The sequence below is a fragment of the Erinaceus europaeus genome, chromosome 4 (assembly GCF_950295315.1).
Source record: "Erinaceus europaeus chromosome 4, mEriEur2.1, whole genome shotgun sequence".
NCBI lineage: Eukaryota > Metazoa > Chordata > Mammalia > Eulipotyphla > Erinaceidae > Erinaceus > Erinaceus europaeus.
In genome coordinates, this window is record NC_080165.1 from 60,038,593 (window position 1) to 60,066,079 (window position 27,487).

The 27,487-nt window shown below is 41.3% G+C and overlaps 1 protein-coding gene and 1 pseudogene across 1 annotated transcript in view; both read left to right on the plus strand.

Annotated features, from left to right (window-relative positions):
• The first annotated feature begins 747 nt into the window (after nt 1-747).
• Nucleotides 748-27,487, plus strand: part of RAB44 (RAB44, member RAS oncogene family) — a 52,744-nt gene continuing 26,004 nt past the window's right edge. The window contains exons 1-2 of the mRNA XM_007517836.3: nt 748-832; nt 12,638-12,855. Of these exons, the coding sequence (XP_007517898.2) occupies nt 790-832; nt 12,638-12,855 (261 nt within the window). The 5' untranslated portion in view covers nt 748-789. The remainder of the gene's footprint in view (nt 833-12,637; nt 12,856-27,487) is intronic.
• On the plus strand, nt 2,971-4,699 carry LOC103108857 (mitochondrial fission regulator 1-like; annotated as a pseudogene).

The following is a 27,487-nucleotide window of genomic DNA, read 5'->3' on the forward strand; positions in this document are numbered from 1 at the left end:
TTTACACCACCAGGTCCCTGTTGATGGAAATTTAAGTTGTTTTTTCCTCTTTACAACTACAGACAATGCTGTAATAAATAACTTTCTATATTGTCACTTTGTTTATCTCCTGCAGGACAAATGAGTAGAAGAGAAATGCCTGCAGGACAAATGAGTAGAAGAGAAATTGCTGAGTGAAGAGCTGGTTGTATTTTAAATGTGGTAGGTAGCACCATATTTCCTTTCATGAAATCTGCACAGTGCTTATTGTGTATTTACCAATGACACATGAAAATATTCTACATTCTTTCCAGCATGGTGTGTTAACAATCTTTTTTTAATGTAACACAGGCACAGTTCCACCCACCCTGGGTCAACATTTTCATTCCTTTAATTTTATTTTAATTTTTTATTTATAAAAAGGAACATCCCTTTATTTTCAGACAGAGAAAGTCCAGCAGAGAGTGAGACAGGGAGAGGCATCACAGCACCACTTTACTATATATGGAGCTTCATGGTACCATGGTGCTCTCATCCTTCAGAGCCCCTACTAAAAAGGACCTCACTCCAGCCCAGCTCCAGGGTTCTCCAAGACCCGAGGGTGAGAGGGTCTCAGAACATCAGGCAAGATTGAGAAAGTCTGTCCGGTGGTCACCACTATAGGAAGTCACAGAGATGAGCACAGTCGATTGGCTCGCCGAGCAGCGGAAAGAGTGGTTGGGCAAGAGGCAAGACTGTTAACAGTTCCAGAGTTGGAGGGCTCCTCGGGCAGGCACGCCTCATCACCAGGCTCAAGAGGTGTTGGAGTGCATGCAGGACTGGGAATCTTTGAGAGGCAGTAATCACTCCAGAGGTGCAATTCTTTTTTTCTTTGGAGGGACTTGGAAGGAGGGAGGATATAGGGATCTCCCTTGAGTGAAGAAGGTGCAAGGGCTGGGCTCTCTTTCCTCAGTGAATTTGGAGTTTTCTGCATGGGGCAATGGTGGGCACTTTGGCTTGAGACTGAGGAAGTTACCTGGCATTCCATTGCTGTCACTTGACTTCCTAGAACCTTGGAGTCTCTATTTACTGGGGGCAAGAGAGAGGGCCCGTAGACGAGAAAGCAGTAGCAGGTGGTCTCTCAGATCTGCCCACTGGACAATCTGGGCTCTGTGACTATCACTACTATTTGTTACTGTGGAACTGAGTTGAGAACAGGCCCTGCTTCTCACCTCTTTGGATAGAGATGGGTGAAAACTGGGGAGGCCTCAGACACCTCTAGAAACCATATTGTAATTATGCTGGGGGACCCCTACCCCATCTTCCCTCACCAGTCTCCACCTCCTTTTTCCCTATGGAGCCCAGCACTGATGCCTGGGAGTGGAGTTCACTTGCTCTCACATTTGACTTTAGGCTTTGTGTGATTTCCAGGATGAGAATTATTGGGTGGGGGTGCTGCTGATGGGTGCACAGGTGTGTGCTCCAGGTCTTGAGTGGGATTCTCACTGTTGAGGGCATGAGAAAGTGATGGTGTACTGAGGAGGCTGTGGCAGACAAGAGAGGTCATATGGAGCGGGGTTGAGAAGGCACCCCTGCTGGCTGACTCTGGAGGGGTTGCTGTCTGAGTGGCCCCTGGCTACAAAGGAAAAACCTGCTTTCCAAACAACTATGAAGGATGCCATGACTGACTCTGAAGGAGCAGTGGGTGTGGGTGATGCTGACCAAGTCAGAGCTCCTGTGTATGAGCTGAGGAGAGATTGTGCTGAGGAGGAAGTGTGTGGGTGCACTCGTGCATGCAGGAACATTTACACAAAGATGTGAGAATTTACTGGCAGACTTTCTCTTGTCTCGGAGTGACTATATGGTCAAAGGGGAACACAGCAGGGTGTTATGCTACACCTAATGAATGGTGATATGCCATCTGAGGCAGTGCTGCCTGAGAACCTTTCTGCCCTTGGCCTCCCCCAGCAAGAAGGGAGCCACTAAATGGCCTCTGTGCAAAGCAGGGTAGCTACTGAGTAGCTACTGAGGCCTGTGGCAGTGTGGGGTTGGGTAAGGTATTCAGAGGGCATTTTCTTTCTTTTTTTTCAGTATTTAAAAAAATTTAAATTATCTTTATTTATTGGATAGAGACAGCCAGAAAGTGAGAGGAGGGGAGATAGACAACACACACACACACACACACACACACACACACACACACACACACACAGAGAGGGAGAGAGAGAGAGAGAAACAGAGAGACACCTGCAGCACTGCTTCACCACTCGTAAAACTTTCCCCTGCAGGTGGGGACCGGGGGCTCGAACCTGGGTCCTTGTGCACTATAATATGTCTGCTCAACCAGGTGCGCTACCACCCAGGCCCGGGCATGCTTTTAAAAATAAAAAAGTTTGGGGCCAGGTGGTGCACCTGGTTAAGCACACACATCACTATGCATAAGGACCCAGGTTCAAGCCCCTGGTCCCCACCTGCAGGGGGAAAGCTTCACATGTGCTGAAGTAGGGCTGCAGGTGTCTGTCTGTCTCTCTCCCTCTCTGTCTCCTCCTCTCCTCTCATTCTCTCCCTGTTTTGATCTAATAATAAATAAATTAAAATATTTAAAAATAAATAAATAAATAAGTTTTCAGGGGATAGCAAAATAGTATGCTCACCTGAATAGTATGCTGCTTTACCATGTTAATGACCCAGGTCCAAGCCCAACCCCTGCTGCACTGAAGGAAGCTATGATGTCTTCCTCTCTCTCTCTCTCTCTCTCATCCTTTCTCACTCTCTCTCTCTCTCTGCCACTTTCCTTTCTCTGTCTCTGTCAAAACAAAACAAAACACTAAAATCAAACAATAAAATTGTAGATGGGGTGACTGATAGCAATACTCTGGGAATGTCGAAGCTAGAAACTGGGGTTTCTGAAGAAGACACCTCAAGAGGGACCAGGGTTGCTTTTGGGATCATGTTCTGCTATGCATTTCTGAAGTACTTGACATGCAAATTTGGAGAGGCTTTGCTATCTAAATGTCTGGCTGGATTAAACACCCAATTTGGATGGTTTACCCAACAGGTTGGAGTAAGCTTGCAATCAATACTTCAGTTGGGAAGCCATTATGGTTTATCTCAAAGTAGCATAAGGAAAATGGATACTGATTTATATCTGACCCAGTGTCTGAGGGTTCAGTTTCAGAGATGAAATGGAGCCTGGTCACCTAGGAAAGGATGCAATGGTGTCCTTTGCTCATGTTGGATGAATAGACATAGAAGGAGAATGTTCGATGAGACAAAGGATAGAGGTCAGTTCAAGCCCCCCACTCCCTCCACTCCTGCTTCAGGATGCCCTTCCTTTCTTTGAGAAGCCTCCAAGCAGACAGTTTTCTTTACCCAACCTGTCTCCAGAAGAGTATCAACTGAAGACTTCCCTTGTGGCGAATGAGGAAGTAGTACACAAGAACTGTGCTCTTGAAATATGAACTTGCTGCTCTCAGAGCTCAGGTTGCCAAAACTGAAACACTGCTATAGCAGTCACATCTCTCGTAGGCGACTTAGATTCTACTACAGCAGTTGGCACAGCACTGCCTTCTGCTCCACAAGCCCCTTGGCATGCCACTTCCTCCATCAGGACCCCACCAAGGAGTGCCTGCTATTGACCTGATTAAAGAGCAAACAAAGAAAGAAGCCAGTGCTGGAAAGACTTCAGTTAAGAGCAGGCCAGTGAAACCCAATATGCCAAGTACACTAGAGATCCTTAAAGACATAAATAGTGTAGGACTTCACTCAGTGAAGAGGTCAGAACAAGATATAAAATCCAAATCAGAGATGGAAGTAGATATCATAATGGTCATGCAAAGAGACTCTCATGCCTAGAGCTCCAAAGTCCTGGGTTCAATCCCCTGGCCTACCATAAGCCAGATATGAACAGTGCTCTGGTGAAAACAAACAAACAAACAAACAAACAAAATCAGGCCCAGGAGGTTTAACAGCGGATAAAGCATTGGAATTAAACAAAAAATTTTTATTGGGGGATTAATGGTTTATCATTGCCAGTAAATACAGTAGTTGGTACATGTGTAACATTTCTCAATTTTCGGCATAACACTCTACCCCCTCCTCCCACTCCCATTCCTTTTCCACCATCATGCTCCAGGATCTAACTACCATCCTCTTGCCCCTGCCCAGTCCTTTTCTTTGGTGCAGTACAAAGCATTGGAATCTTAAGAATGAGGTCTTGAGTTTGATCCCCTATATCACATGTACCAGAATGATGCTCTGGTTCTCTTTCTCCCCTACTTCTTTCACTAATTAATAAATACATAAGATTTTAAAATAAAGTTTTCTATTTAGGCTAGTAAAATAGTTCACTTGGATAGTGTGCTGTTTTGCAAAGTGAAGAACCCAGGTTCAAGCCTGGCTACCACATTAAAGGAAGGTTTGGTACTGTGGTCTCTTTCATTCACTATCTCTCTCTCTCTGCCTCTATGAAACAAACAAATGCCATTTGATGCTACTAACTCTGCTACCCTCATAGCCAAAGCTCTAAAAAAAAAAGAAAAGAAAGGAAGGAAGGAAGAAAGAAAGAAAGAAAGAAAGAAAGAAAGAAAAAAATGTACTTCTTGGCATCAAATGGATAGCCAAGGTGAAGTTGAAATAAAGGAATTCCAAAGTCTGAACATCAGAAACACTGCTGTTTAGACCACACATGTTGAAATCTCCAGGAGAGATGACAGTCTTAATTGAAAATACTTCAGATTCCTCACAGACAACAATAAGCTGAGAAGGTTTCTTTTGGTTCAGCTGTTGGTTTGTTGGGACTAAGTGTGGCTAGTAGAAATAAACACTACTAGCAGATACCTGACTTTAGTAGTCAGTGACCTTTTAAAATCTGACCAGAGGGCAAACAATAGCAAAAGCACTCTAAGTTTGTTTTTGCTTTTATGAGATCAGTCCTGGAGTTTCCACAATATGTGTATTTGGTTATGGCATGTTTTCAAATGCAAAGCCAGGATATTTAGGTTTCCAGCTTGAAAACAATTATATAAGCTTCAGAACAAAGAAAAGGCATTTGTAGACATGAGTTAAAGAATTTTTAAACATTAATTTATCTGTACAAATGTTTTATTGACATATTCTAGAATGTAAAACAGCCTGAAATTTTTAGTGACAGCAGTGGGGATACCATTGTCATTTGCTTTCAGTGTTTATTTGTTTAGTCAGGGATGGGATAGCCCTGGTGTGACAAATTGCTGGAGTGAAATCTCTGAGACTGCAGTCTTCTAGACTTCAGTAGAAGTTATATCATTTTTTTTCTTTATTAAGGGGATTAATGGTTTATAATCAACAGTAAAATACAACAGTTCGTACATGGGTAACATTTCTCAGTTTTCTACATAACAATTCAACCCCCACTAGGTCCTCCTCTGCCATCATGTTCCAGGACCTGAATCCACCCACCCACCCACCCCAGAATCTTTTACTTTGGTTCTTCTTCTTCTTCTAGCGTTTGCCCTTCTTCCGTAGCCAGTCAACAGCGTCAGGTTGAGCCTGATGTAAAGTTTCGAGACCTCCTTTGAATCTGGAGAGGTGGCAGTCGTTGACTATGTGGGTCATAGTCTGTCTGGAGCCGCAGGGGCAGTTCGGGTCATCTCTGGCTCCCCAGCGATGGAACATAGCGGCGCACCGGCCATGGCCTGTTCGATAGCGATTGAGGAGGGCCCAATCATAACGTGCTAGGTCAAAGCCGGGTTGACGCTTGCAGGGGTCTGTGATGAGGTGTTTGTTCTTTACCTCAGCTGACTGCCAGCTCTGTTTCCAAGAGTCTGGAACAGAGAAGTTCAGTGTAGGTGTAGGAGACCAGATTGGATGACGAGACGTCAAGCTTTCAATTCCAGTCCAAGTTCTATTTTGTGTTTTCTTATTTTTTTCAACTTTTTTTTTATTGGTGACTTAATAATGGTCAACAAGATTGTGGGATAAGAGGGGTATTATTTATACAACTCCCACAGCCAGAGTGCCATATCCTAGCCCCTCCACTAGAATCATTCCGATTGTTTATCCCTCTAGGAGAATGGAGCAAAGATCTCTATGGGGCACAGAAGGTCAGAGGTCTGGCTTCGGTAATTGCTTCTTCACTGGACATGGGCATTGACATGTTGATCCATACCCCCAGCCTGTTTCTACCTTTTCCCAGTGGGGTAAGGTTCAGGGGATATGGTGTCCCAGGACATACAGGCGAGGTCGTCTTCCCAGGGAAGGCAGGTTGGCATCATGGTAGTATGTTTCAGTTTTATGAGTGAGATCATCCCATATTCATCCTTCTCTTTCTGACTGATCTTGCTTAACATGATTCCTTCAAGCTCCATCCAAGATGAGGTGAGGAAAGTAAAATCACCATTTTTAATAGCTGAGTAGTATTCTACGATGTATACATACCACAACTTGCTCAGCCACTCACCTGTTGTTGGACACCTGGTTGCTTCCAGGTTTTGGCTATTAAAAAACTGCTATGATCATAGGTATACACAGATTTTTTTGGATGGGTGTTTTTGGTTCCTTAGGATATCTTCCCAGGAGAGGAATTTCTGGGTCATACAGTAGGTCCATTTCTAGTCTTCTGAGAGTTCTCCAGACTGTTCCAACAGGGGTTGCACCAATTTACATTCCCACCAGCAGTGCAGGAGGGTTTCTTTGACCCCACAACCTCTCCAGCATTTGTTGCTGTTACCTTTTCTGATGTGTGACATTCTCACAGGAGTGAAGTGGTATCTCATTTTCGTCTTTTTTGCATTTCTCCGACAATCAATGACTTGGAGAATTTTTTCATGTTTGTTGGCCTTTTGAATCTATACTTTGATGAATATTCTGTTCATATCCTCTCCCTATTTTTTGATGGGGTCATTGTTTTCTTGTTGCTGAGTTTGGTCAGCTCTTTATATATTTTGGTTATTAGCCTCCTGTCTGATGTATGACATATAAAAATCTCCCATTCTGTAAGGAGTCTCTGTGTGTGTGTGTGTGTGTGTGTGTGTGTGTGTGTGTGTGTGTGTGTGTGTGTGTGCAGAGGCTCTAATTTGGTGTAGCACCATTGGTTTATTTTTGTTTTAGTCTTCTCTGTAATTGGATTTGTATCATTGAAGATGCCTTTAAAATTTAGTTGGAGAAGTTGTATTTAAAAAAAAAATCCTCTATAGTGGAAATGTGAAAGAAAGAGGCAGACTGGGAGTATAGATCGACCAGTCAATGCCCATGTTCAGTGGGGAAGCAATTACAGAAGCCAGACCTTCCACTTTCTGCAACCCACAACAACCCTGGGTCCATACTCCCAGAGGGATAGAGAATGGGGAAGCTATCAGGGGAGGGGACAGGATATGGAGACCGGGTGGTGGGAATTGTGTGGAATTGTACCCCTCCTATCCTATGGTTTTGTTAATGTCTCCTTTCTTAAATAAATAAATAAATAAATAAAGAAAGAAAGAAAGAAAGAAAGAAAGAAAGAAAGAAAGAAAAAAGAAAAAAAAATCCTCTCTCATGTATTGTTGGAAATAGACTTGGTAGAATCAGATAATAGTCACTGCTGAAGTTCCATAGTATATTCCTTTAAAGGGAAATAAAGGAGACTCAGAAGGTAGCACAGTAGATAAAGTATTTAACTCTCAAGCATGAGGTCCTGAGTTGTATCCTTGGCCTCGCATGTGCCAGAGTAGGGCTTTGGTTCTCTCTTTCTCTCCTCCTCTCTCTCATAAATAAATGTAAAAGGAACTCAAGAATGATGACAGCTGTTTTCACCTTAGTACCACTTAGTTCTGAGCAAGAAAATGTGGTTTTCAAATAACAAGGTTTCAAATGATTGAGTTCAATCTCTGAGTTAACACCAGAATGTACCATAAGAAAGGTGGCTTGTTGCAAATGCAATACCACTTCTAGGAATATCAACGTAATGGAGTTAAAGAATTTTAATACTAGCCAAAATGTCATCTTTATAATAAAGTACTGGCAAAAAAAAATCCCATAAGTTATTTTTGCTTGAATGCTGCTGTTCTGCTGAACTCAGCGCAATATGAGATACCATTTAGTAGAAGTACAGAGAACTACCATTTTTGTTCATGGCTTCTCTGGAATTGCTATAAGAGATCATTTTAGAATACTTACAGATTTTTTTTTCTGTATCTATGTTAACTTCAACTATAGTTAATTCCAGAGTAAATTTCCTACCATGAGTAAATATTTGGATTTAATATTTAAACATAGCAAAAAATTGTACTTCCTAGAGACATAAGGAAATAGGAATATATAGATATTCTTTTTTAAGTTATTGAAAATACATGCAGTGTTCTAAATATTAGCAGCTATACATAATTTGGCTTGATTATTCACCCTAAATTTAAACTGTGACTTACTTAACATACATTGATATACATACATTACTTCTTTCTTTTTTAATTTCTTCTTTATATATATTTATTTATTTTCCCTTTTGTTGCCCTTGTTGTATTTTGTTGTTGTTGTAGTTATTATTGTTGTTGTTATTGATGTCATTGTTAGGACAGAGAGAAGTGGAGAGAGGAGGGGAAACCAGAGAGGGGGAGAGAAAGATAGATACCTGCAGACCTGCTTCACCGCCTGTGAAGTGACTCCCCTGCAGTTGGGGAGCCGGGGGCTCAAACCGGGATCCTTCCACCAGTCCTTGCACTTCATGCCACGTGCTATTTTTTTCTTTTTTGCCTCCAGGGTTATCGCTGGGGCTTGGTGTCTGCACTATGAATCCACTGCTCCTGGAGGCCATTTTTTCCATTTGTTGTGGTTGTTGTTGTTGTTGTTATTGCTGTTGTTGTTGTTGGATAGGACAGAGAGAAATGGAGAGAGGAGGGGAAGACAGAGAGGGGGAGAGAAAGACACCTGCAGACCTGCTTCACTACTTCTGAAGCCTGCCCATTGCATGTGGGGAGCTGGAGGCTCAAACCAGGATCCTTATACTGGTCCTTGTGCTTCATTCCATATGTGCTTAACTGGCTGCGCAACTGCCCAACCCTCCTTTCTTTTTTAAAAATCTGTATCTTAAATGGTGACTTCACCGTTTTCAGCCGATCTTGGATGGACCTTGAAAAATTCATGTTAAGTGAAATAAGTCAGAAACAGAAGGTTGAATATGGGATGATCTCACTCTCAGGCAGAAGTTGAAAAACAAGATCAGAAGGAAAAAAAAAACAACGCAAGTAGAACCTGAACTGGAATTGGCGTATCGCACCAAAGTAAAAGACTCTGGGGTCGGTGGGTGGGGAGAATACAGGTCCAAGAAGAATGACAGAGGACCTAGTGGGGGTTGTATTGTTATATGGGAAACTGGGGAATGTTATGCATGTACAAACTATTGTATTTACTGTTGAGTGTAAAACATTAATTCCCCAATAAAAAAAGGGAAAAAAATCTATATCTTTTTTTCCCTTTTATTTTATTTGATATGACAGAGAGAAATTGAAATGGGAAGGGGAGATGGAAAAAGAAAAAAACTTGCAGCACTGCTTCACTGCTCATCAAGCTTCCTCTCTGCAGGTGGGGATGGGGGCGGGGGCGCTTGAACCTGGGTCCTTGAATGTGGTAACATGTGCATTCAACCTGGTGCACCACTACCAGGCTCCCAATATACATTCTTTCTTTTCTTTTCTTTGTTTCAAATTATCTTTATTTATTTATTTATTGTATAGAGACAGCCAGAAATCCAGACAGAAGGGGATGATAGAGAGGAAGAGAGACACCTGCAACACAACTTCACTACTTGAAAAGCTTTCCCTCTGCAGGTGGGAACTGGGGACTCGAACCTGTTGCAGGTGGGAACTGGGGACTCGAACCTGTCCTTGAGCATTGTAACGTATGCCACCACCTGGCCCCTATACATTCTTTCTAATGATACGTTTTGAAAATCTTGCCTTTAAAATAAATTCAGAAAAATTGCTTTACATATATATATATATATATATACTATGATATTTATATTAGTATTTAATTTTGACCAGTGCTTCAATATACGAATCTCTCCCTCCCTCCTTCCCTCCCTTCCTTCCGTATGAGTACCATGTGCTAACCGATTGCGCCATTGGAGCTCCCCTTCCTTTCCTCCCTCCCTTCCTTTCTTCCTCCCTTCCTTCCTTCCTCCCTCCCTTCCTTCCTTCCTTCCTTCCTTCCTTCCTTCCTTCCTTCCTTCCTTCCTTCCATCCTTCCATAGCACTGTTCAGCTCTAACTTAATGTGGTGTTGGAGATTGTGCCTCAGGCACAAAAGTCTTTTGGCATAGCCATTATGCCATCTCCCCAGTCCGCAAGTTACTGTTTTGAAATAAAACAAGAAATTATTTTCCTTGCAAAAAAATATTTTCAGATGGCTGGGAACAGGCTGTGGAGGTGAAGCACTACAAAGAACTCCACCAAAGGAATGCCAGGAAGTCTCATGCCCTGGGGATGTGGCAACAAGGAAATTTCTTCAGGATCCTAATTTCCTTCACTTATGGGAGCCTGACATGCTGAGATACAGAGTCCATATCGCATAGACTCTCCCCTAGCAGTTCTAGGTGCTTCTGTACTAGGCCTTTTTATTATTATTATTATTTTTCTAGTGGAGCCAGGGCCTCAGACAGGCAGAATATCAATTTCACCACTCCAGGACCAAACTTTTCATTTAGACAGAGGGAGGAAGAAACACCTTAACACTGGAGATTCCTTCAGTTCCCCAGCACTGCCACATGGTGCCAGGGTTCAAACCTATTCCTTGTGCATAGCAAGGCACACCCCTTACTGAGTAAGCTGTTTCTCCAGTCCCTGCACTGGAATTCTTATCTTTTTGGGAGGAAACAGGAGGGGATTCTTATCTTTCTGCCTCTTATCTTGCTATCTCCACAGCCAGAAGTGCACAGGAACTTGAGTTTCCAAGTCTCACAGCCCTGTGCAGAGCTTGTCCCCTCTGCCCTGCTCCCTCTGAGCCCTGTCCCAGCCATGGCTGCTTCTCTGCGTATCTGTGATTCACAGCGAACCATTCTGCTCAAGGAAGTAGCCCCATCCCTAGGAAGTGATCTTGGGGGAAGGCCACCCTAGGCCAAACTAGGGGAACTGAACTGGTGCTGGTTTTGTTACTGATGTCATGGTGTGGACAGGTTTTCTTAGTTGTTAATCGGGGATAATTTGTGTATGAACAGTTCCTGGCTTCTGTGAGGACCAGATGCAACTTCACCCTCTTCCAGGTCATCGCCACCATTGTCACTGCTACCTTCATTTATCCAGTGGTCACTGCGTGGGGTTTAACTGTGAGCATTCTGTATGATAAACCCAACACTTATTTACTGAGCAGCAATTGTGTATGAAGCACTGGAGAAGGTATTTGGTTTCTCTTTCCTTTTCCTCCTCTTTTTCCTCATCCTCTTCCTCCTCTTCTTCTTTCTCCCCTTTCTCTACCATCTCCTCCTTTTCCTCCTTCTCTTTCTTTTTATTAGAGCATTGATGAGCTCTGGTTTATGGTGGTGACAGGTATTGAACCTGGGACTTCAAAGTCTCAGGCACAAGGGACAACTCAAATAACTGCTTCTGTCCTCAAGGTCCTGTGTCCTAAGTGAAGAACCTAGCATGATGGAGGAGGTATTTATGTAATTATTCATTTATAATTTATTATTTTTAAAATGGCACCAGGTTATCACTGGGGTCCTGGTGACTACATAATGAGTTCAGGCTCCCAGTGGCCATTTTTTTCCATTTTTTTTTTTATTTGATAGGGCAGATAGAACTTGAGAGGGGAGAGGGAGAGAGAGAGGGAGGGAGAAAGGAAGAGAGATACCTGCAGCACTACTTCACTACTTGTGAAATGTCACCCTTGAAGGTGGAGACCAGGGGCTTGAACCTGGGTCTTTAAGCATGATGATGATGTGTGCTCAGTTGGATGAGTCATTACCTGCCTCTTATTATTTTATTTTATTTTTTGGATTTGCTTTTTTTAAATTTATTTTTTCTTTTGTTGCCCTTGTTTTATTGTTGTAGTTATTATTGTTGTTGATGTCATCATTGTTGGATAAGACAGAGAGAAATGGACAGAGGAAGGGAAGACAGAGAGAGGGAGAGAATGAGACACCTGCAGACCTGCTTCACTGATTGTGAAGTGACCCCCTGCAGGTGGGGAGCTGGGGGCTCGAACCAGGTTCCTTATGCCAGTCCTTGTGCATGTTAAGCATCATGTGTGCTTAACCTGCTGTGCTACCGCCTTACCCCATACCTGCCTCTTATTTTTAAAGATTTTATTTATTTATTAATGAGATAGGTAGAAGAGAAGAAAGAGAAACAGAGCATCATTTTGGCACATGTGATGCCAGGAATTAAACAGGGACTTCATGCTTGAGACTCCAAGCATGTTTTATCCACTGCACCACTTTCCAGACTGTGATGGGGAAGGGGGCAGACAGCCTTTTATATAATGGCCAGAGAGGACTTATGTGGGGCCAGCTGGGTAGAGAACAGAGGTGGATAAGGGTCTGTGGCTGGTGAAGAGCCTTCCAGGCAAAGGGAACAGAAGCGGCAAAGGCCCTGCACAGGAGGTGTTGGAGGTCTTGGTGAAGTCAGGCAGGGCTTCATTGATTGTGGTGGGCTTTCTCTGGGAGTAATGGGGGAGCCTGAGAGGACTTTGAAGAGGAGTGATTGTGTTCAGCACCTCTCTTCTGTCCTCAGGCCAGAGCAGCATGGAGAGTGGACAGATAGTGTCCAGAAAAGGGCGGAAGCTGGGCTCCAGTCGGAGGCGGCAGACTCAAGAGGCCGCTGATGGTAAAGATGCCCCTGAGGTTCCAGAGGTGGAGGCCTGGTCCTCCCTGGCGGCTGCAGAACTGCAGAGCTTCTTCCAGGACTGTGGTGCCAAGGACAGGGGCTTCGTCACCCGTGAGGACTTGGCGGTGAGTCCAAGGCCCCACACCACTCCCCACCTCCACCTCTGTGCATCCTTTTTCTGTAGCCCCTGAGACTTCCTGCCCCATCCCAGGAAAGTAGGCCTTGACTCCTCTTCCCTCCTTTTCTCAGCTAAAACCTGCTTTCAAAGAGGACTTTTTCTGTACTAACATGTAAGTGGGTGATAGGCTTTAGGCTACTGCCCTCTTGTAGAGCATTTGCATTGTTTAAAAAGACCTATTTTATTTGTTACATTTAAGGGAGTGTTTCACATAAGGCTGGGGCATGGGGAGAAGGCAAAGCACCATTCTGATACACGCAGTGCTGGAGATAGGACTGGGAACTGCAGGCATGCAAGTCTAGAGCAAGGCCAGCTTAGTCATTTTTCCAAATCTGGGCTGCTTTTTCATTGAGAGAGAGAGAGAGAGAAAGGAAGACAGAGAAGGAAAGCAAGAGAGAGAGAGAGAGAGAGAGAGAGAGAGGAGAGAGAGAGAGAGGAGAGGGGCACCAATCACAGTGTCAGAGCTTTCTCTAGTACCATAGCACCTCCTCCCATGTGGTATTGAAGCTTGAACCTGGCCTTTGTGCACGGCAAAGCAGGAACCCCACCTGTTGAGTTTTCTCTCTAGCCCTGGAGAAACAGTGAACGAAAGTTTAGTAAAACATTCAAAACACCAATAGCAAAGTCATGTGGCTATGGAGATGGCTCAATGGGCAGAGCATAGGACTTGCTTGTGTGAGGTCCTGGGTTCCATCCCTGGCCCTGCATGTGACTGTGATTGAGCATTACTCAGGTCTTGCTCTCTCTCAAAAAAAAAAAAAAAAAAAAACAGAAAAAAAAAACCCCCAAGTGTTTAAAAAGAGAGTCTAACTGTAATCCACATCTAAGATTTTTGTGAGAACTATGGTGGTTGTCAGTATGGGGTTGCGCAGGGCACAGAACTTTAGTGGTGAGTGCAGTGTGGAACTGTATTTTGTAATCTTATAATGTTTTAAGCAAAAATAAATAAATGAAAAAAATAAATGAGAGCTATAAAGGACTTTTGAGTAAATATAAAATCCACACTTATCTTAGGTCTTATCTAATTTATTGTTGTTATTAATTAATGAAGGAACCTGTAAGATGTTATGATGGGCTCAAAGGGCATTTGAAAAACTGGGACATGTATAGGCACTTTGACAAAAGAGTGTCAGAATTAGATTGCTGAGTTCAACTTTTAAAATGGCTAGTGTCCAACAGGCCATAAATCTTTGGGATTATCTGTCCTAGTAGAAAAAATTATTTTCATTTCTCTTGGACTAAAAAAAAAAACCCTATAAGTTAACCAGTAATTTCAGTAAGCCTGAGACTTTTAATTAAAGGTAAACAATGAGGTGAGCTAAATCATTCCTCTAGATCAGACAATGCTTGGGTCTTCCTCCCCCCCACACTATCTATAATATTGAAAAGATATGCTATCTGTCTTTTTTTTTTTATCTTTTTACCAAGTTGCATATAATATTCTTGGGATCATAAATAATCTCCAAAATGTAATCTTGACATAAAAAAGGCTGGTATCATTAATCTGCTTTGTGTATTCCCCTGGGTGTCAGGATATGAATGAAATGTGGACCTCCTTGAGTTTGTTCTGCCAGGACAAGTACTGAAGTATTGAAGTATGGAGCTTTTGAAGTGTTGAACCATTTTGGTTTCTACCTTGAAGTTTTCATATAATATCATAGGTTGGTCTTTTAAAATCTCTACTATTTCTTCTGTCTAGCATGACCACTTGCCCCAGTTTGCTTGGGATGAGAGGGTCGCCTTAGATGTGGGACTTTCAATACTGAAACTGGGACACCAACCTTGAAGAGTCCTGAACGGGCAGGAGGACAACAAATGCAAAAACTGCACTTCCCAGGCAGTCAGGGGATGGAGAAGGGAGTCAAGTCCAAGTGGGAGGAGGGGGGATAGCAGACTCATAGCCTCCACCCACCCCCAGGTGGTCAAGGTCATCCTAAGATGGTTGCAAGGGGAACACTACTCACTTGCCTACCCAGGATATGCTGGCCATCTACTGCACACTTCTCAGTGTGATCCAAACTTAAAGGTATCTCTCTTCCTCTTCCTCCTCCTTCTTTTCTGTTCTTTAAAAAAATTCTTTATTGGGGGATTAATGGTCTACAGTCTATAGTAAAATACAATAGTTTGTATATGCATAGCATTTCCTAGTTTTCCACATAACAATTCAAGCCACACTAGGTCCTCCTCTGACATCATGTTCCAGGACCTGAGCCCTCCCCTCCCTACCCCAGAGTCTTTTGCATTGGTGCAATACACTACTTATTTATTTCTATTTGATAGGACAGAAATAAATTGAGAGAGCAAGGGGAGATAGAGAGGGAGAGAGACCTCCATACCTATAGACATCTAATCTTTGACAGAGGTGCCCAAACTATTAAATGGGGGAAGGTGAGTCTTTTCAACAAATGGTGTTAGAAAAAATAGGTTGAAACATGCAGAAGAATGAAACTGAACTACTATATTTCACCAAACACAATAGTAAATTTCAAGTGGATCAAGGACTTGGATGTTAGACCAGAAACTATCAGATACTTAGAGGAAAATTTGGCAGAACTCTTTGCTGCATAAATTTTAAAGACATCTTCAATGAAACGAATCCAATTACAAAGAAGACTCAGGCAAGTATAAACCTATGGAACTACATCAAATTAAAAAACTTCTGGGACTTCAGAAGGTGGGGCTACAGAGCAGCAGTAGCTGTGTTTCTCTCCTCTCCTCTCCCGGGTCAACTAGGAATACCAAAGGAGACCACCTGGGACTGCAAAAAGACAGGACTAGAACAGCTTCAGAAACCCACCAAATCACCGGTGAGTGCAAACATGTGTGGCTCATGGACAGAGAGGAACCTAAGGAGAGATTAAGTGGCTGATAATAGTCTGGCAGTTTACCAGTTGAGACACCACCTCCAGTCTGTTTCACCAACAAAAAGACAACTGAAGGGAGGATAGACTCACCAAATGCAACTGTGATTCTCCATTGCTACTGACCTCAGAATCTGAAACAGTGGCAGAGAGGCCCTGTGCTAACACCAGGGGACAGAAAGCTAACAAGTAAACTAAGGAGAAAATCTATACCTTGGTGGCCTAGCAGCGGGGCTGTGAGAGTCTCTTTGCATAGCCACTGGATTATCTCTGCCCACCCTGCTTTATCTCTTGGTCAGGAGTCAGTGCTTAAGCTAAGAAGCCTACTTATAGTTTAAAAGCCCTCAGGTTCCAATAGCCTACAGGGAAGAAAAATAACAAGAGGCTTTTAAGCCACTGAGCTTCAACTCAGGGATTAAAATACTATTGAAACAACTGTCAACTTCCACATCTGTGAACCCTTTAATTACCTTACCTAGACACAAGTCAATACAGGCAAGAGTGATCAGTAATTTGAAAAGTACTGAGAGAGGGACCTCATAACATACTATATAAAATGGTTAAACCAACAAGAAGAAATATTGGAGAAATGAATCAGGACAAGAGTCCAGCTAAAAGCCCCCCAAAGGGTGAAGCACAAATAATGAGGTCAACATCCAAACACTAGTTAAGGAAATAATCACAGGAGTAAGTAAAGAGTTTGAAAGAATTGTCATCAGTAATGCAGAAACAACCAATGAGACTCTGGAAGAAAACACTAATTATCTCAAGGTTATTAGAGAGCTGAAAGCTGAAATAGCTGAGCTAAGAACACAACTAGCTGAACAAGTTAAAACAGTTTCAGAACAGAGTAACAGAATAGGTGAACTTCAGAAAATAGTAGAGGGGAGAGAGAATAGAATAAATAAGACTGAAGACAGAATTAGCAAGATCGAGGACAAATTAGAGACAACTAAAAAAGAAGTAAGACATTTCAAAAAGAGATTAAGAGATACTGAGGACAACAACAGAGACCTATGGGATGACTTCAAAAGAAATAATATACACTTTATTGGCTTACCAGAGGAAGAAAGAGAGGGAGGGGAAGAAAGCATTCTTCAGGACACAACAGCTGAGAACTTCTCTAGACTAGACAACATAAAAGACATAGGGGTTAAAGAAGCCCAGAGGGTCCCAAACAGAATTAACCCAGACTTAAAGACACCAAGACACATCCTATTTAGAATGGAAAGGAATAAGGATAAAGAAAGGATCCTGAAGGCTGCAAGAGAAAAACAAGAGTCACCTACAGAGGAAAACCCGTAAGATTAGCAGCAGACTTCTCCATACAAACACTACAGGCCAGAGGAGAATGGCAAGATATCTATCGAGTGCTCAATGAGAAAGGCTTACAAACAAGACTACTACTGTATCCTGCTAGACTGTCATTTAGACTAGATGGAGGCATAGAAACCCTCTCAGACAAACAACAGTTGAAAGAATCAACTATCGCAAAGCCTTCCCTGAAAGAAGTTCTGAAAGTATTCCTATCAACAGTCAGACCACCATTAATATGCCATATATCAGAACACTCTAAAACTCTACAAGAATGGCGTTAAAATATCTTCAATTTTTGATATCAATAAGTCTCAATGGCCTAAATTCACCTATTAAAAGGCACAGAGTAGGAAAATGGATCAGAAAACACAATCCAACAATATGCTGTCTACAGGAAACCCACCTAACTCAACAAGACAAATACAGACTCAAAGTGAAAGGATGGAAAACTATCATACAAGCCTATGGCCCACACAAAAAGGCAGAAACAGCTCTTCTCATATCTGACACAATAGACTTTAAAAGAAATAAAATTTCAAAAGATAGGGATGGACACTACTTAATGCTCAGTGGCTCAGTCAGTCAAGAGGACTTAATAATTATTAACATCTATGCACCCAATGAGGAGCCATCTAAATACATCAAACATCTACTAAAAGAGATACAGCAATGTATTAACAGCAACACAGTCATAGCAGGGGACTTCAACACCCCTGTCTCTCAACTTGAAAGATCATCCAGGCAGAAAATCAGTAAAGGCATGAGGGAGATAAATGAGGAGATAGATGAACTAGAACTGTTGGACATTTTCAGAGTCATTCATACCAAGAAACTGGAACACACATTTTACTCAAGTCCACATAGGTCATTATCAAGGATAGACCATATGTTAGGCCACAAAGACAGCATCAACAAATTCAAGAACACTAAAATCATCCCAAGCATCTTCTCAGGCCACAGTGGAATTAAACTAACACTTAACAATCAACAGAAGATTAGTAATAGTCCCAAAGTGTGGAAGCTCAACAATATACTCCTTAACAAATACTGGGTCAAACAGGAAATAAAGAAATCATAATGTTTTGAGAGTTCAATGAAAATGAAGACACAAGCTATCAAAATATTTGGGACACAGCTAAGGCAGTACTGAGAGGGAAGTTCATAGCCATACAAGCACACATTAGGAAACAAGAAAAAGCACAACTAAACAGCCTGATTGGACATCTTAAAGACCTAGAAGAAGAAGAACAAAGGATCCCTAAAACAACTGGAAGGACAGAAGTCACTAAAGTTAGGGCAGAAATAAATAACATTGAAAATAAAAAAACCATGCAAAAGATCAACGAAAGTAAATGTTGGTTCTTAGAAAGAGTAAACAAAATCGACAAACCTTTAGCCAGACTCACAAAACAAAAAAGGGAGAAGACCCAAATAAATCAGATCATAAATGAAAGAGGAGATATCACAACAGACACCGCAGAAATTCAACATATCATGTGAGGCTTCTATGAATAACTCTATGCCACCAAGCTAGAGAACCTGGAAGAAATGGACAATTTCCTAGATACCTACCAACTTCCAAAACTAAGTAAAGAGGAACTAGATAACATGAACAGGCTCATCACAGCTAATGAAATTCAAACAGTTATAAAAAATCTTCCCAAAAATAAAAGTCCTAGACCAGATGGTTTTACAAATGAATTCTACAAAACATTCACAGAAGAATACCTCTACTTAACAGTCTTCCAGAAGGTTGAAGACACTGGTATACTCCCTTCCAGCTTCTATGAAGCCAACATCACTTTGATACCAAAAGCAGACAGAGACACAACCAAAAAAGAAAACTACAGACCAATATCTCTGATGAACATAGATGCTAAAATATTGAACAATATTCTAGCCAACCGGATACAGCAGTATATTAAAAAGATTGTTCATCATGACCAAGTGTGGTTTATCCCAGGCATGCAAGTTTGGTTTAATATATGTAAATCAATCAACATTATCCACCACATCATCAAAAGCAAGACCAAAAACCACATGGTCATATCAATAGATACAGAGAAAACCTTTGACAAAACTCAACATCCCTTTATGATCAAAACACTACAAAAAATGGGAATAGATAGAAAATTCCTGAAAATAGTGGAGTCTATATATAGCAATCTTACAGCCAACATCATACTCAATGGTGAAAAACTGGAAGCATTTCCCCTCAGATCAGGTAGTAGACAGGGCTGCCCACTATCACCATTACTATTCAACATAGTGTTGGAAGTTCTTGCCATAGCAATCAGGCAGGAGAAAAGAATTAAGAGGATACAGATAGGAAGAAAATAAGTCAAACTCTCCCTTTTTGCAGATGACATGGTAGTATACATATAAAAACCTAAGGAATCCAGCAAGAAGCTTTTGGAAATCATCAGGCAATACACTAGGGTATCAGGCCACAAAATTAACATTCAAAAGTCAGTGGCATTCCTCTATGCAAACACAAAGTTAGAAGAAATTGAAATCCAGAAATGAATTCCTTTTACTATAGCAACAATAACAATAAAATATCTAGGAATAAACCTAACCAAAGAAGTGAAAGACTTGTATACTGAAAATTATGAGTCACTACTCAATGAAATTGAAAAAGACACAAAGAAGTGGAAAGATAGATATTCCATGTTCATGGGTTGGAAGAATTAACATCATCAAAATGAATATACTACCCAGAGCCATCTACAAATTGAATGCTATCCTCATCAATGCTATCCACATTTTTTTAGGAGAATAGAACAAATGCTACAAATGTTTATCTAGAACCAGAAAAGGCCTTGAGTTGACAAAACAATCTTGAGAAGAAAGAACAGAACTGGAGGCATCACTCTCCCAGATCTCAAATTGTATTATAGGACCGTTGTCATCAAAACTGCTTGGTACTGGAACATAAATAGACACACTGACCAGTGGAATAGAATTGAGAGCCCAGAAATAAGCCCCCACACCTATGGACATCTAATCTTTGACAAAGGTGCCCAGGCTATTAAATGGGGGAAAACAGAGTCTCTTCAACAAACGGTGTTGGGAAAAATGGGTTGAAACATACAGAAGAATGAAACTGAACCACTATATTTCACCAAATACAAAAGTAAATTCCAAGTGGATAAAGGACTTGGATGTTAGACCAGTAATTATCAGATACTTAGAGGAAAATATTGGCAGAACTCTTTTCCTCATAAATTTTAAAGACATCTTCAATGAAACGAATCCAATTACAAAGAAGACCAAGGCAAGCATAAACCTATGGGACTACATCAAATTAAAAAGCTTCTTCACAGCAAAAGAAACCACTACCCAAACCAAGAGACCCCTCACAGAATGGGAGGAGATCTTTACATGCCATACATCAGACAAGAGTCTAATAACCAGACTATATAAAGAGCTTGCCAAACTCAACAACAAGAAAACAAATGACTGCATACAAAAATGGGAAGAGGACATGGACAGAATATTCATCACAGACAGAATATTCATCACAGACAAGATCTGAAAGGCTGAGAAACACATGAAAAAATTCTCTGAGTCTTTTATTGTCAGAGAAATGCAAATAAAGAGAACAATGAGATACAACTACACTCCTCTGAGAATGTTATACATGAGAAAAGGTAACAGCAGCAAATGCTGGAGAGGGTGTGGGGTCAAAGGAACCCTCCTGCACTGCTGGTGGGAATGTAAACTGGTCCAGCCTCTGTGGAGAACAGTCTGGAGAACTCTCAGAAGGCTAGAAATGGACCTACCCTATGATACTGCAATTACTCTCCTGGGGATATATCTTAAGGAACCAAACACACCCATCCATAAAGATCTGTGTACACATATGTTCTTGGCAGCACAATTTGTAATAGCCAAAACCTGGAAGCAACCCAGGTGTCCAACAACAGATGAGTGGCTGAGCAAGTTGTGGTATATATACACAATGGCATATTACTCAGCTATTAAAAATAGTGATCACACCATTTTCAGACTATCTTGGATGGAGCTTGAAGAAATCATGTTAAATGAAATAAGTCAGAAAGAGAAGAAGGAATATGGGATGATCTTACTCTCAGTCAGTGCCAGTCCCTGTTCAGGCGCCCGTTTCCATGATAGCCTGAGGGTCTTTCTTCCCGAGCAAGTGCTCTCTGGATTGGAGAGAACTCGACTGGATCCAACCTAGGCTGCTGCGTGGGAGAGGGATCAGGAACTCGTGCCGGGCTAGCTTCGAGTTGGAAGAGAGGACCAGGGACTCATGGCTGAGCTGGGAACACAGTTCAATCTTTATTGAGTGGGAGTGCAGTGTGATCTAGCTATCTATAATCACAATCCTGTCCTTATATATCTCCTGAGGTGGAAGTGTCAGGAAGAGGAAGTACATAGGATAGGGGGTGGGGAGAAGGAAAATGCAGGAACCAGTGGGGATTAAACCAGTGTTGGCAAAACAATGATTATGTAAATAGATCACAGCACAAGCAATGCAATAGGAGTCTTAGAAACAGAATTTAGAAGCAGACCAACAAGGCAGAAGTTGAAAAACAAGATCAGAAGAGAAAACACAAGTAGAAGCTGAACTGGAGTTGGTGTATTACACCAAAGTAAAAGACTCTGGGGTTGGGGGTTAGGTGGTAGCGCAGTGGCTTAAGCGCACGTGGTGCACGTGGCACAAAGCACGAGGGCTGGTGTGAGGATCCCGGTTCAAGCCCCTGGCTCCCCACCAGCAGGGGAGTCACTTTACAGGCAGTGAAGCAGGTCTGCAGGTGTCTGTCTTTCTCTCTCCAGGTCTGTCTTCTCCTCTCCCCGTTTCTCTCTGTTCTTTCCAATAATGAATGGCATCAACAATAGCAATAATAATAACCACAATGAGGCTACAACAAGGGCAACAAAAAAGGAAAAAAAGTGGCTTCCAGGAGCGATGAATTCATGGTGCAGGCACTGAGTGAGCCCCAGCAATAACCCTGGAGGCAAAAAAAAAAAAAAGACTCTGGGGTGGGGGGGGAAGAGTACAGGTCCTGGAAAAGGATGATATATGCATGTACAAACTATTGCATTTATTGTCAAATGTAAAACATTAATCCCCCAATAAAAGGGGGGAAGGAGAAAAAAAAAAGAGGGAGAGAGAAAGAGAGAGACCTGAAGCTCTGCTTCAATACTCATTAAGTATCTCCACTGCAAGTAGGGACTGGAGACTCGAATCTGGGTCCTTGCAAATTGTTATGTGTATATGCTCAATCAGATGTGTCACTGTCCCACTTGTCCCCCTCTTTTTTTTTAAGAGGCAGAGAAAGTGAAGAGAGAGAGACCACAGCACCAAAGCTTTCTTCACTGTGGGGGAGACCAGGCTTGAACCTGAGTTGTGCACACAGCAAAGCAGCACACTATCCAACTGAGCTATTTCACTAGACCTGACTTGTTTTCAGTTGAATAATGTTGCTTTAATTTTTACTTATTATTTTGGATAGAAATAGAAGTTGAGAGGGGAAGGGGAATAGAGAGGCAGAGAGAAAGACATCTGTAATCCTGCTTCACCAATCATGAAGCTTCCCTCCTACAGGTGGGAACCAGGGACTTGAGTCTGGGTCCTTGCACGCTGTAACATGTGCGCTCAACTAGGTGCTCCACCACCCGGCTCCTTCATTTTAGCATTACTCTTTGACTCTGTCTTTCAGAGGCAGTTCTTTCATTATATGATATTCAGTTTCACAGAATGATTATAATTCTACTGAAGAAAGTGTAGAAAGTTACATAATCACTGTCCTGATGGCAGAGTGCATTTTTCCACTTCTTAACTCTCCCCACAGGCATACATAAAGCCTTACCCAGATACTTATATTTGGAACAGATATAATTTTGTACCGTGATGATTTCAGCCAACATACATCAACCTACCTTTCCTACCCTCAGGAAGAACATCACAACCTGTTAATGGTCATCAGTAGGCAGATTGATACTTTTGAGTTTTATTTTTTGATTGAGACAGAGAAGTTGAAAAGGAAGGGTGAGAAAGATAGAAAGTCAGATAGACAGCCCTGCAGCCCTGCTTCACCACTCATGAAGCTTTCTCCCTGTAGGTGGACACCAGGGGCTTGAACTCAGGTCCTTGGGCATGGTAAAGTGTGTGCTCTACCCATGCCACCACAGAAGCGTCATTCTCTTTGGTGTGTGTGTGTGTGTGTGTGTGTGTGTGTGTGTGTAATAAAGTAATGGATTACAGGATTTGCTTTTCCCCCTTACTTTGCATTTGTTGTATGTTTATAATTTTATTTTTATTTTGTTTTACTAGAGCACTACCCAGCTCGAGTTTATGGTGGTGTACTGCTGGGGACTGAATCTGGGAATGTGAAATATCAGACATAAAAAGTCTTTCTGCATAACCATCATGCTATCCCCAGCTGGTATGCCTGTGATTTTAAAAGTAAGATAGAGCATGATAAAAAAAAGATGCTATCAGGATAAACAAAGCCAGTATATATCCCAACAAACATGACTCCATATGTCATTTTATCATTATCATCTACTTTATATTAGAATTCAATCAACAGAGCTGTGTTTACTCTTGTCAGTGAGTCATATTTCCTTCATGTATTTACTAATATACTTTACAAGATGACACTTGCCATCTCTTCTATCTCTGAATAATTACCTGAAAGTCTATCCCTAACTCCCCCCCCTTTTTTTTTTTACTTTCCTTTGTAAAGATACACAGTCTTTCACCTTGTAATTGAACCTTCAGGCAAGGGTAAGAAAGCAGAAACTAGTTTAGGAATGAGACAGAAAAGCATGGCTGTTTATTGGAGTAACTAAAAATGCCAACATGGAAGAGAGTCAGATGCTCTCTGCTATGCGGTACATCAAGTATATACAAGGTTTGATCAGTATTTTATAAGCATATTATGAATAGCAAAGGCAATGAGACATTTCCTGAGCCTTCCCATAAAACATGTGATTTCTGAAATATTTATACTATTGGCATTTATTTATACAAACTTAGCCCAGAAAAGGCTAAACCTCTCTTGTTTGGTTTTTTTTTTTTAACTGGAGTATCATGGGATTGTAACATTAAAGACATTTCAGATGTTCAGCATTATGAAGCATCATATGACTTATGACATGAATGAACATCTCTTCTGATTTCACAGTCCTTCCCACAATGCTCTGATTCTCTTAGAGTAGTGTTAAGATGTTTAATAAATATAGATAAAGATATGTTCTTAAAATCTGTTTTTATTTATTTATTTTGAAAATTTAGTACCTGGCATTGGGAAGGTAAAAATCAAAAGAGCTATGGAAGAAGATTGGGCATTAGATTAAGACAGGATCGTGGGAACTTGAGAACTAGTACTTGGTTGCTTGTTTAATCCACGTGACGTTGAGATATTTTGAGATAAACAAAGAAGACGGTAACACAACTGTGGGGATATTTTATTCTTTTGTAAGAGAGAGATAATTTACTTTTGTTAGAAAAAAAAATGGGCTCAAGCCAGGAAGAGACCACAGTGGGTTTCTTTTCTTTTCTTTTTTTATTTATAAAAGGGAAGTATTGACAAGACCATAGGGTAAGAGGGGTACAATTCCACATGATTCCCACATTCTTAACAAAACCTCAAAACCTAGATATAGACCAAGACCCATGAGATAGGGCATATGCACATGTATCCATAAGTTAGGGGAAAATACATACCTTAAAGCAAAAGTGCACAATAGTTTGCAGTGAGTCAAAAAATGAAGCAAGAAAGTAGAAAGACCCAAAAAGATACCACAAAGTACCTAATAATTTCTACTTAGACCTAGATATCCTCCTCACCTACCTCCTATTACAAATCCCTCAATCCCTCCAAAGCTAACCACAGTGTTTTATACAATAGACCTTTATGCCTGATGTCTCAAGTTCAACCTCCTGCATCACCATAAACCAGAGCTGAGCAGTGATCTGGTAGAGGGAGAGAGAGAGAAGAAAGGAGGGAGGAAAGAAAGGAAGGGAGAAAAAAGGGAGAGAAAGAAGAAGAGAGGAAACGAAAGAAACACAGGAAGAAAGAGGCGAATGAATAAATGAATGAATGAGGACTTAAAACCAAAACAAAGTAGGGGAAATTATTCTGGGAGACATGGAATCTGTTATCTGGGTATCTTAGGCAGAAGATAAATGGAAATCTCTTTGTAGCCCTTATAAAGAGTTCTAAGACCCATTTATCATTTTAATAGCAGTGGAGTCGAATTCTGGCTTGTATTAATATAAAGTGGCAGTGAAAGTTTCAAAGCTTTTAAAATCCACTAAAGTGAGACAGATTTAGCAAAACATGAACATATTTCATAGTCTGTTTTAGACTCAGGTACTGATAATCAAGACAACTAAGATTACCCTACAGCAAACCCTCTGTACCACCTGATATCTAGTTAGGACTTGCCTTTTTGCCCTTTTCATGTTCTAAATCAAACCATTCTTAGAAGGCAAAAAAAACGCATCCCATTTTCCTTGCACACAATTGCATTTGTATTTATCTGTTAGTGTTGTGTCTCATATAGTTGAGAACATCTGTAATGATTACCTTAATTAATTGATTCATTAATTTTGCCTGTCAGGGTTTTGTGTTGTGTTTTCTACTACCAGCAGACTTCTTCTTCTTGTTCTTTTCCCTCTTCTTTGAGTTTGTTTGCTTTTTGCTTTCTTAACCAAAGCACTTCTCAGCTCTGGGTTATGGTGGTAAAGGCGATTGAACCCGGAACCTTGGAGCCTCAGGCATGAAAGGCTTTTTGAATAACCTGTATTCTTTTTTTTTTTTTTTTTAAGAAAGGAGACATTAACAAAAATGTAGGATACCACACAATTCCCACAACTCGATCTCCATATCCCATGCCCTCCCCTGATAGCTTTCCCATTCTCTATATCTCTGGGAGTATGGACCCAGGGTCATTGTGGGTTGCAGAGGGTGGAAGGTCTGGCTTCTGTAATTGCTTCCCCGCTGAACATGGGCATTGACTGGTTGATCCATACTCCCAGTCTGCCTCTCTCTTTCCCTAGTAAGTTGGGTCTCTGGGGAACCAGAGCTGAATAACCTGTATTCTATCTTCCCTGACTTCTTTGAATTTCATATAGAGGCAAAGCAGGAGAGAGTGAGACAGTGAGGATGAGAGACATCACAATATGACTCCACTGTGGGATATAAGCTCTCCTGGCCCCAAATCATGACTTTTTTAAATTAAATTTTAAAATTTTAATTAATTTATTTACTTTGGATAGAGATCAAGAGAAATTAAGAGAGAAAGGGGAGATAAAGATGGAAAAAAAAATGACCACTAGGAGCAGTGGATTCGTAGTGTAGGCACTGAGCCCTAGCGATAACCTTGGAGGCAAAAAAAAGTAAAAGCACAAATTCACCAGTCCCAACCTCAGATAGCTGCTTTCCTTCCCAGAGTTTATGAAACCATTAATAAATTTGAAGTCACAATAAAAAAACAAACACTACCACCACTGCCAATAAAACCAGATTTCACTCCCAACCAACAGACTTTAGGTCTCCATTATGCTCCTTATAGTGATAACTAAATGGTTAGACCACACAACCTAACTCCCTATCAGTGCTAAAACAAACAAACAACTACACACACACACACACACACACACACACACACACACACACACACACACACACATTAAGGAAACAAAGAATGGGTATAGTTAAGATCCTATTATATGGGCAGGGGTAAATAGCATAATGGTTATGCAAAGAGCGTGTCATGCTTGAGGCTCCAAAGTCCCAGGTTCAATCCCCTGCACCACCATAAGCCAGAGCTGAGCAGTGCTCTGTTAAAAAAAAAATCCTATTATATTTGGGTTTCCTCCTAAGAACCGAAGTGCCTGGGCAGAAAGATCCAGTGAAATGTACTTACCCAGCAAGGCCATTTACTTGGTTAACTATATCCATTAGGAACCACTGAGAATCTCCCAAACTGATCAAATTGGAAAAAAAAAATTTAACAACTGTATTCGGTTTTTAAAGATTTATTTATGAGGGAGAGAGAATCAGAGCGTTGCTCTGCCATATGTGGTGTCAAGCATGACAAGTCCAGTGTTCTACTTGTTGTTCCAACTCCTGGACCACTGTTTGTTTGTTATTGTTTTATTTGTGTGTTTTTTTTTTTAGGTGGTAGCTTTTTTTTTTTTTTTTTTAAGATGTATTTATTTACTGGTAGAGAGAGAAAGAACCAGAGTATTGTTCTGGCACATGAAATGTTGGGGATCAAACTGAAGACCTCATGCTTTTAAGTCCTGTGTTTCACCCACTGTACCACCTCCCAGGCCACCTTCAGCATCACTTTATTCAGGGGAGTTGATATACAGGATTGCTCTTGTCACGAGGGTACATTTATACATTTCCACAA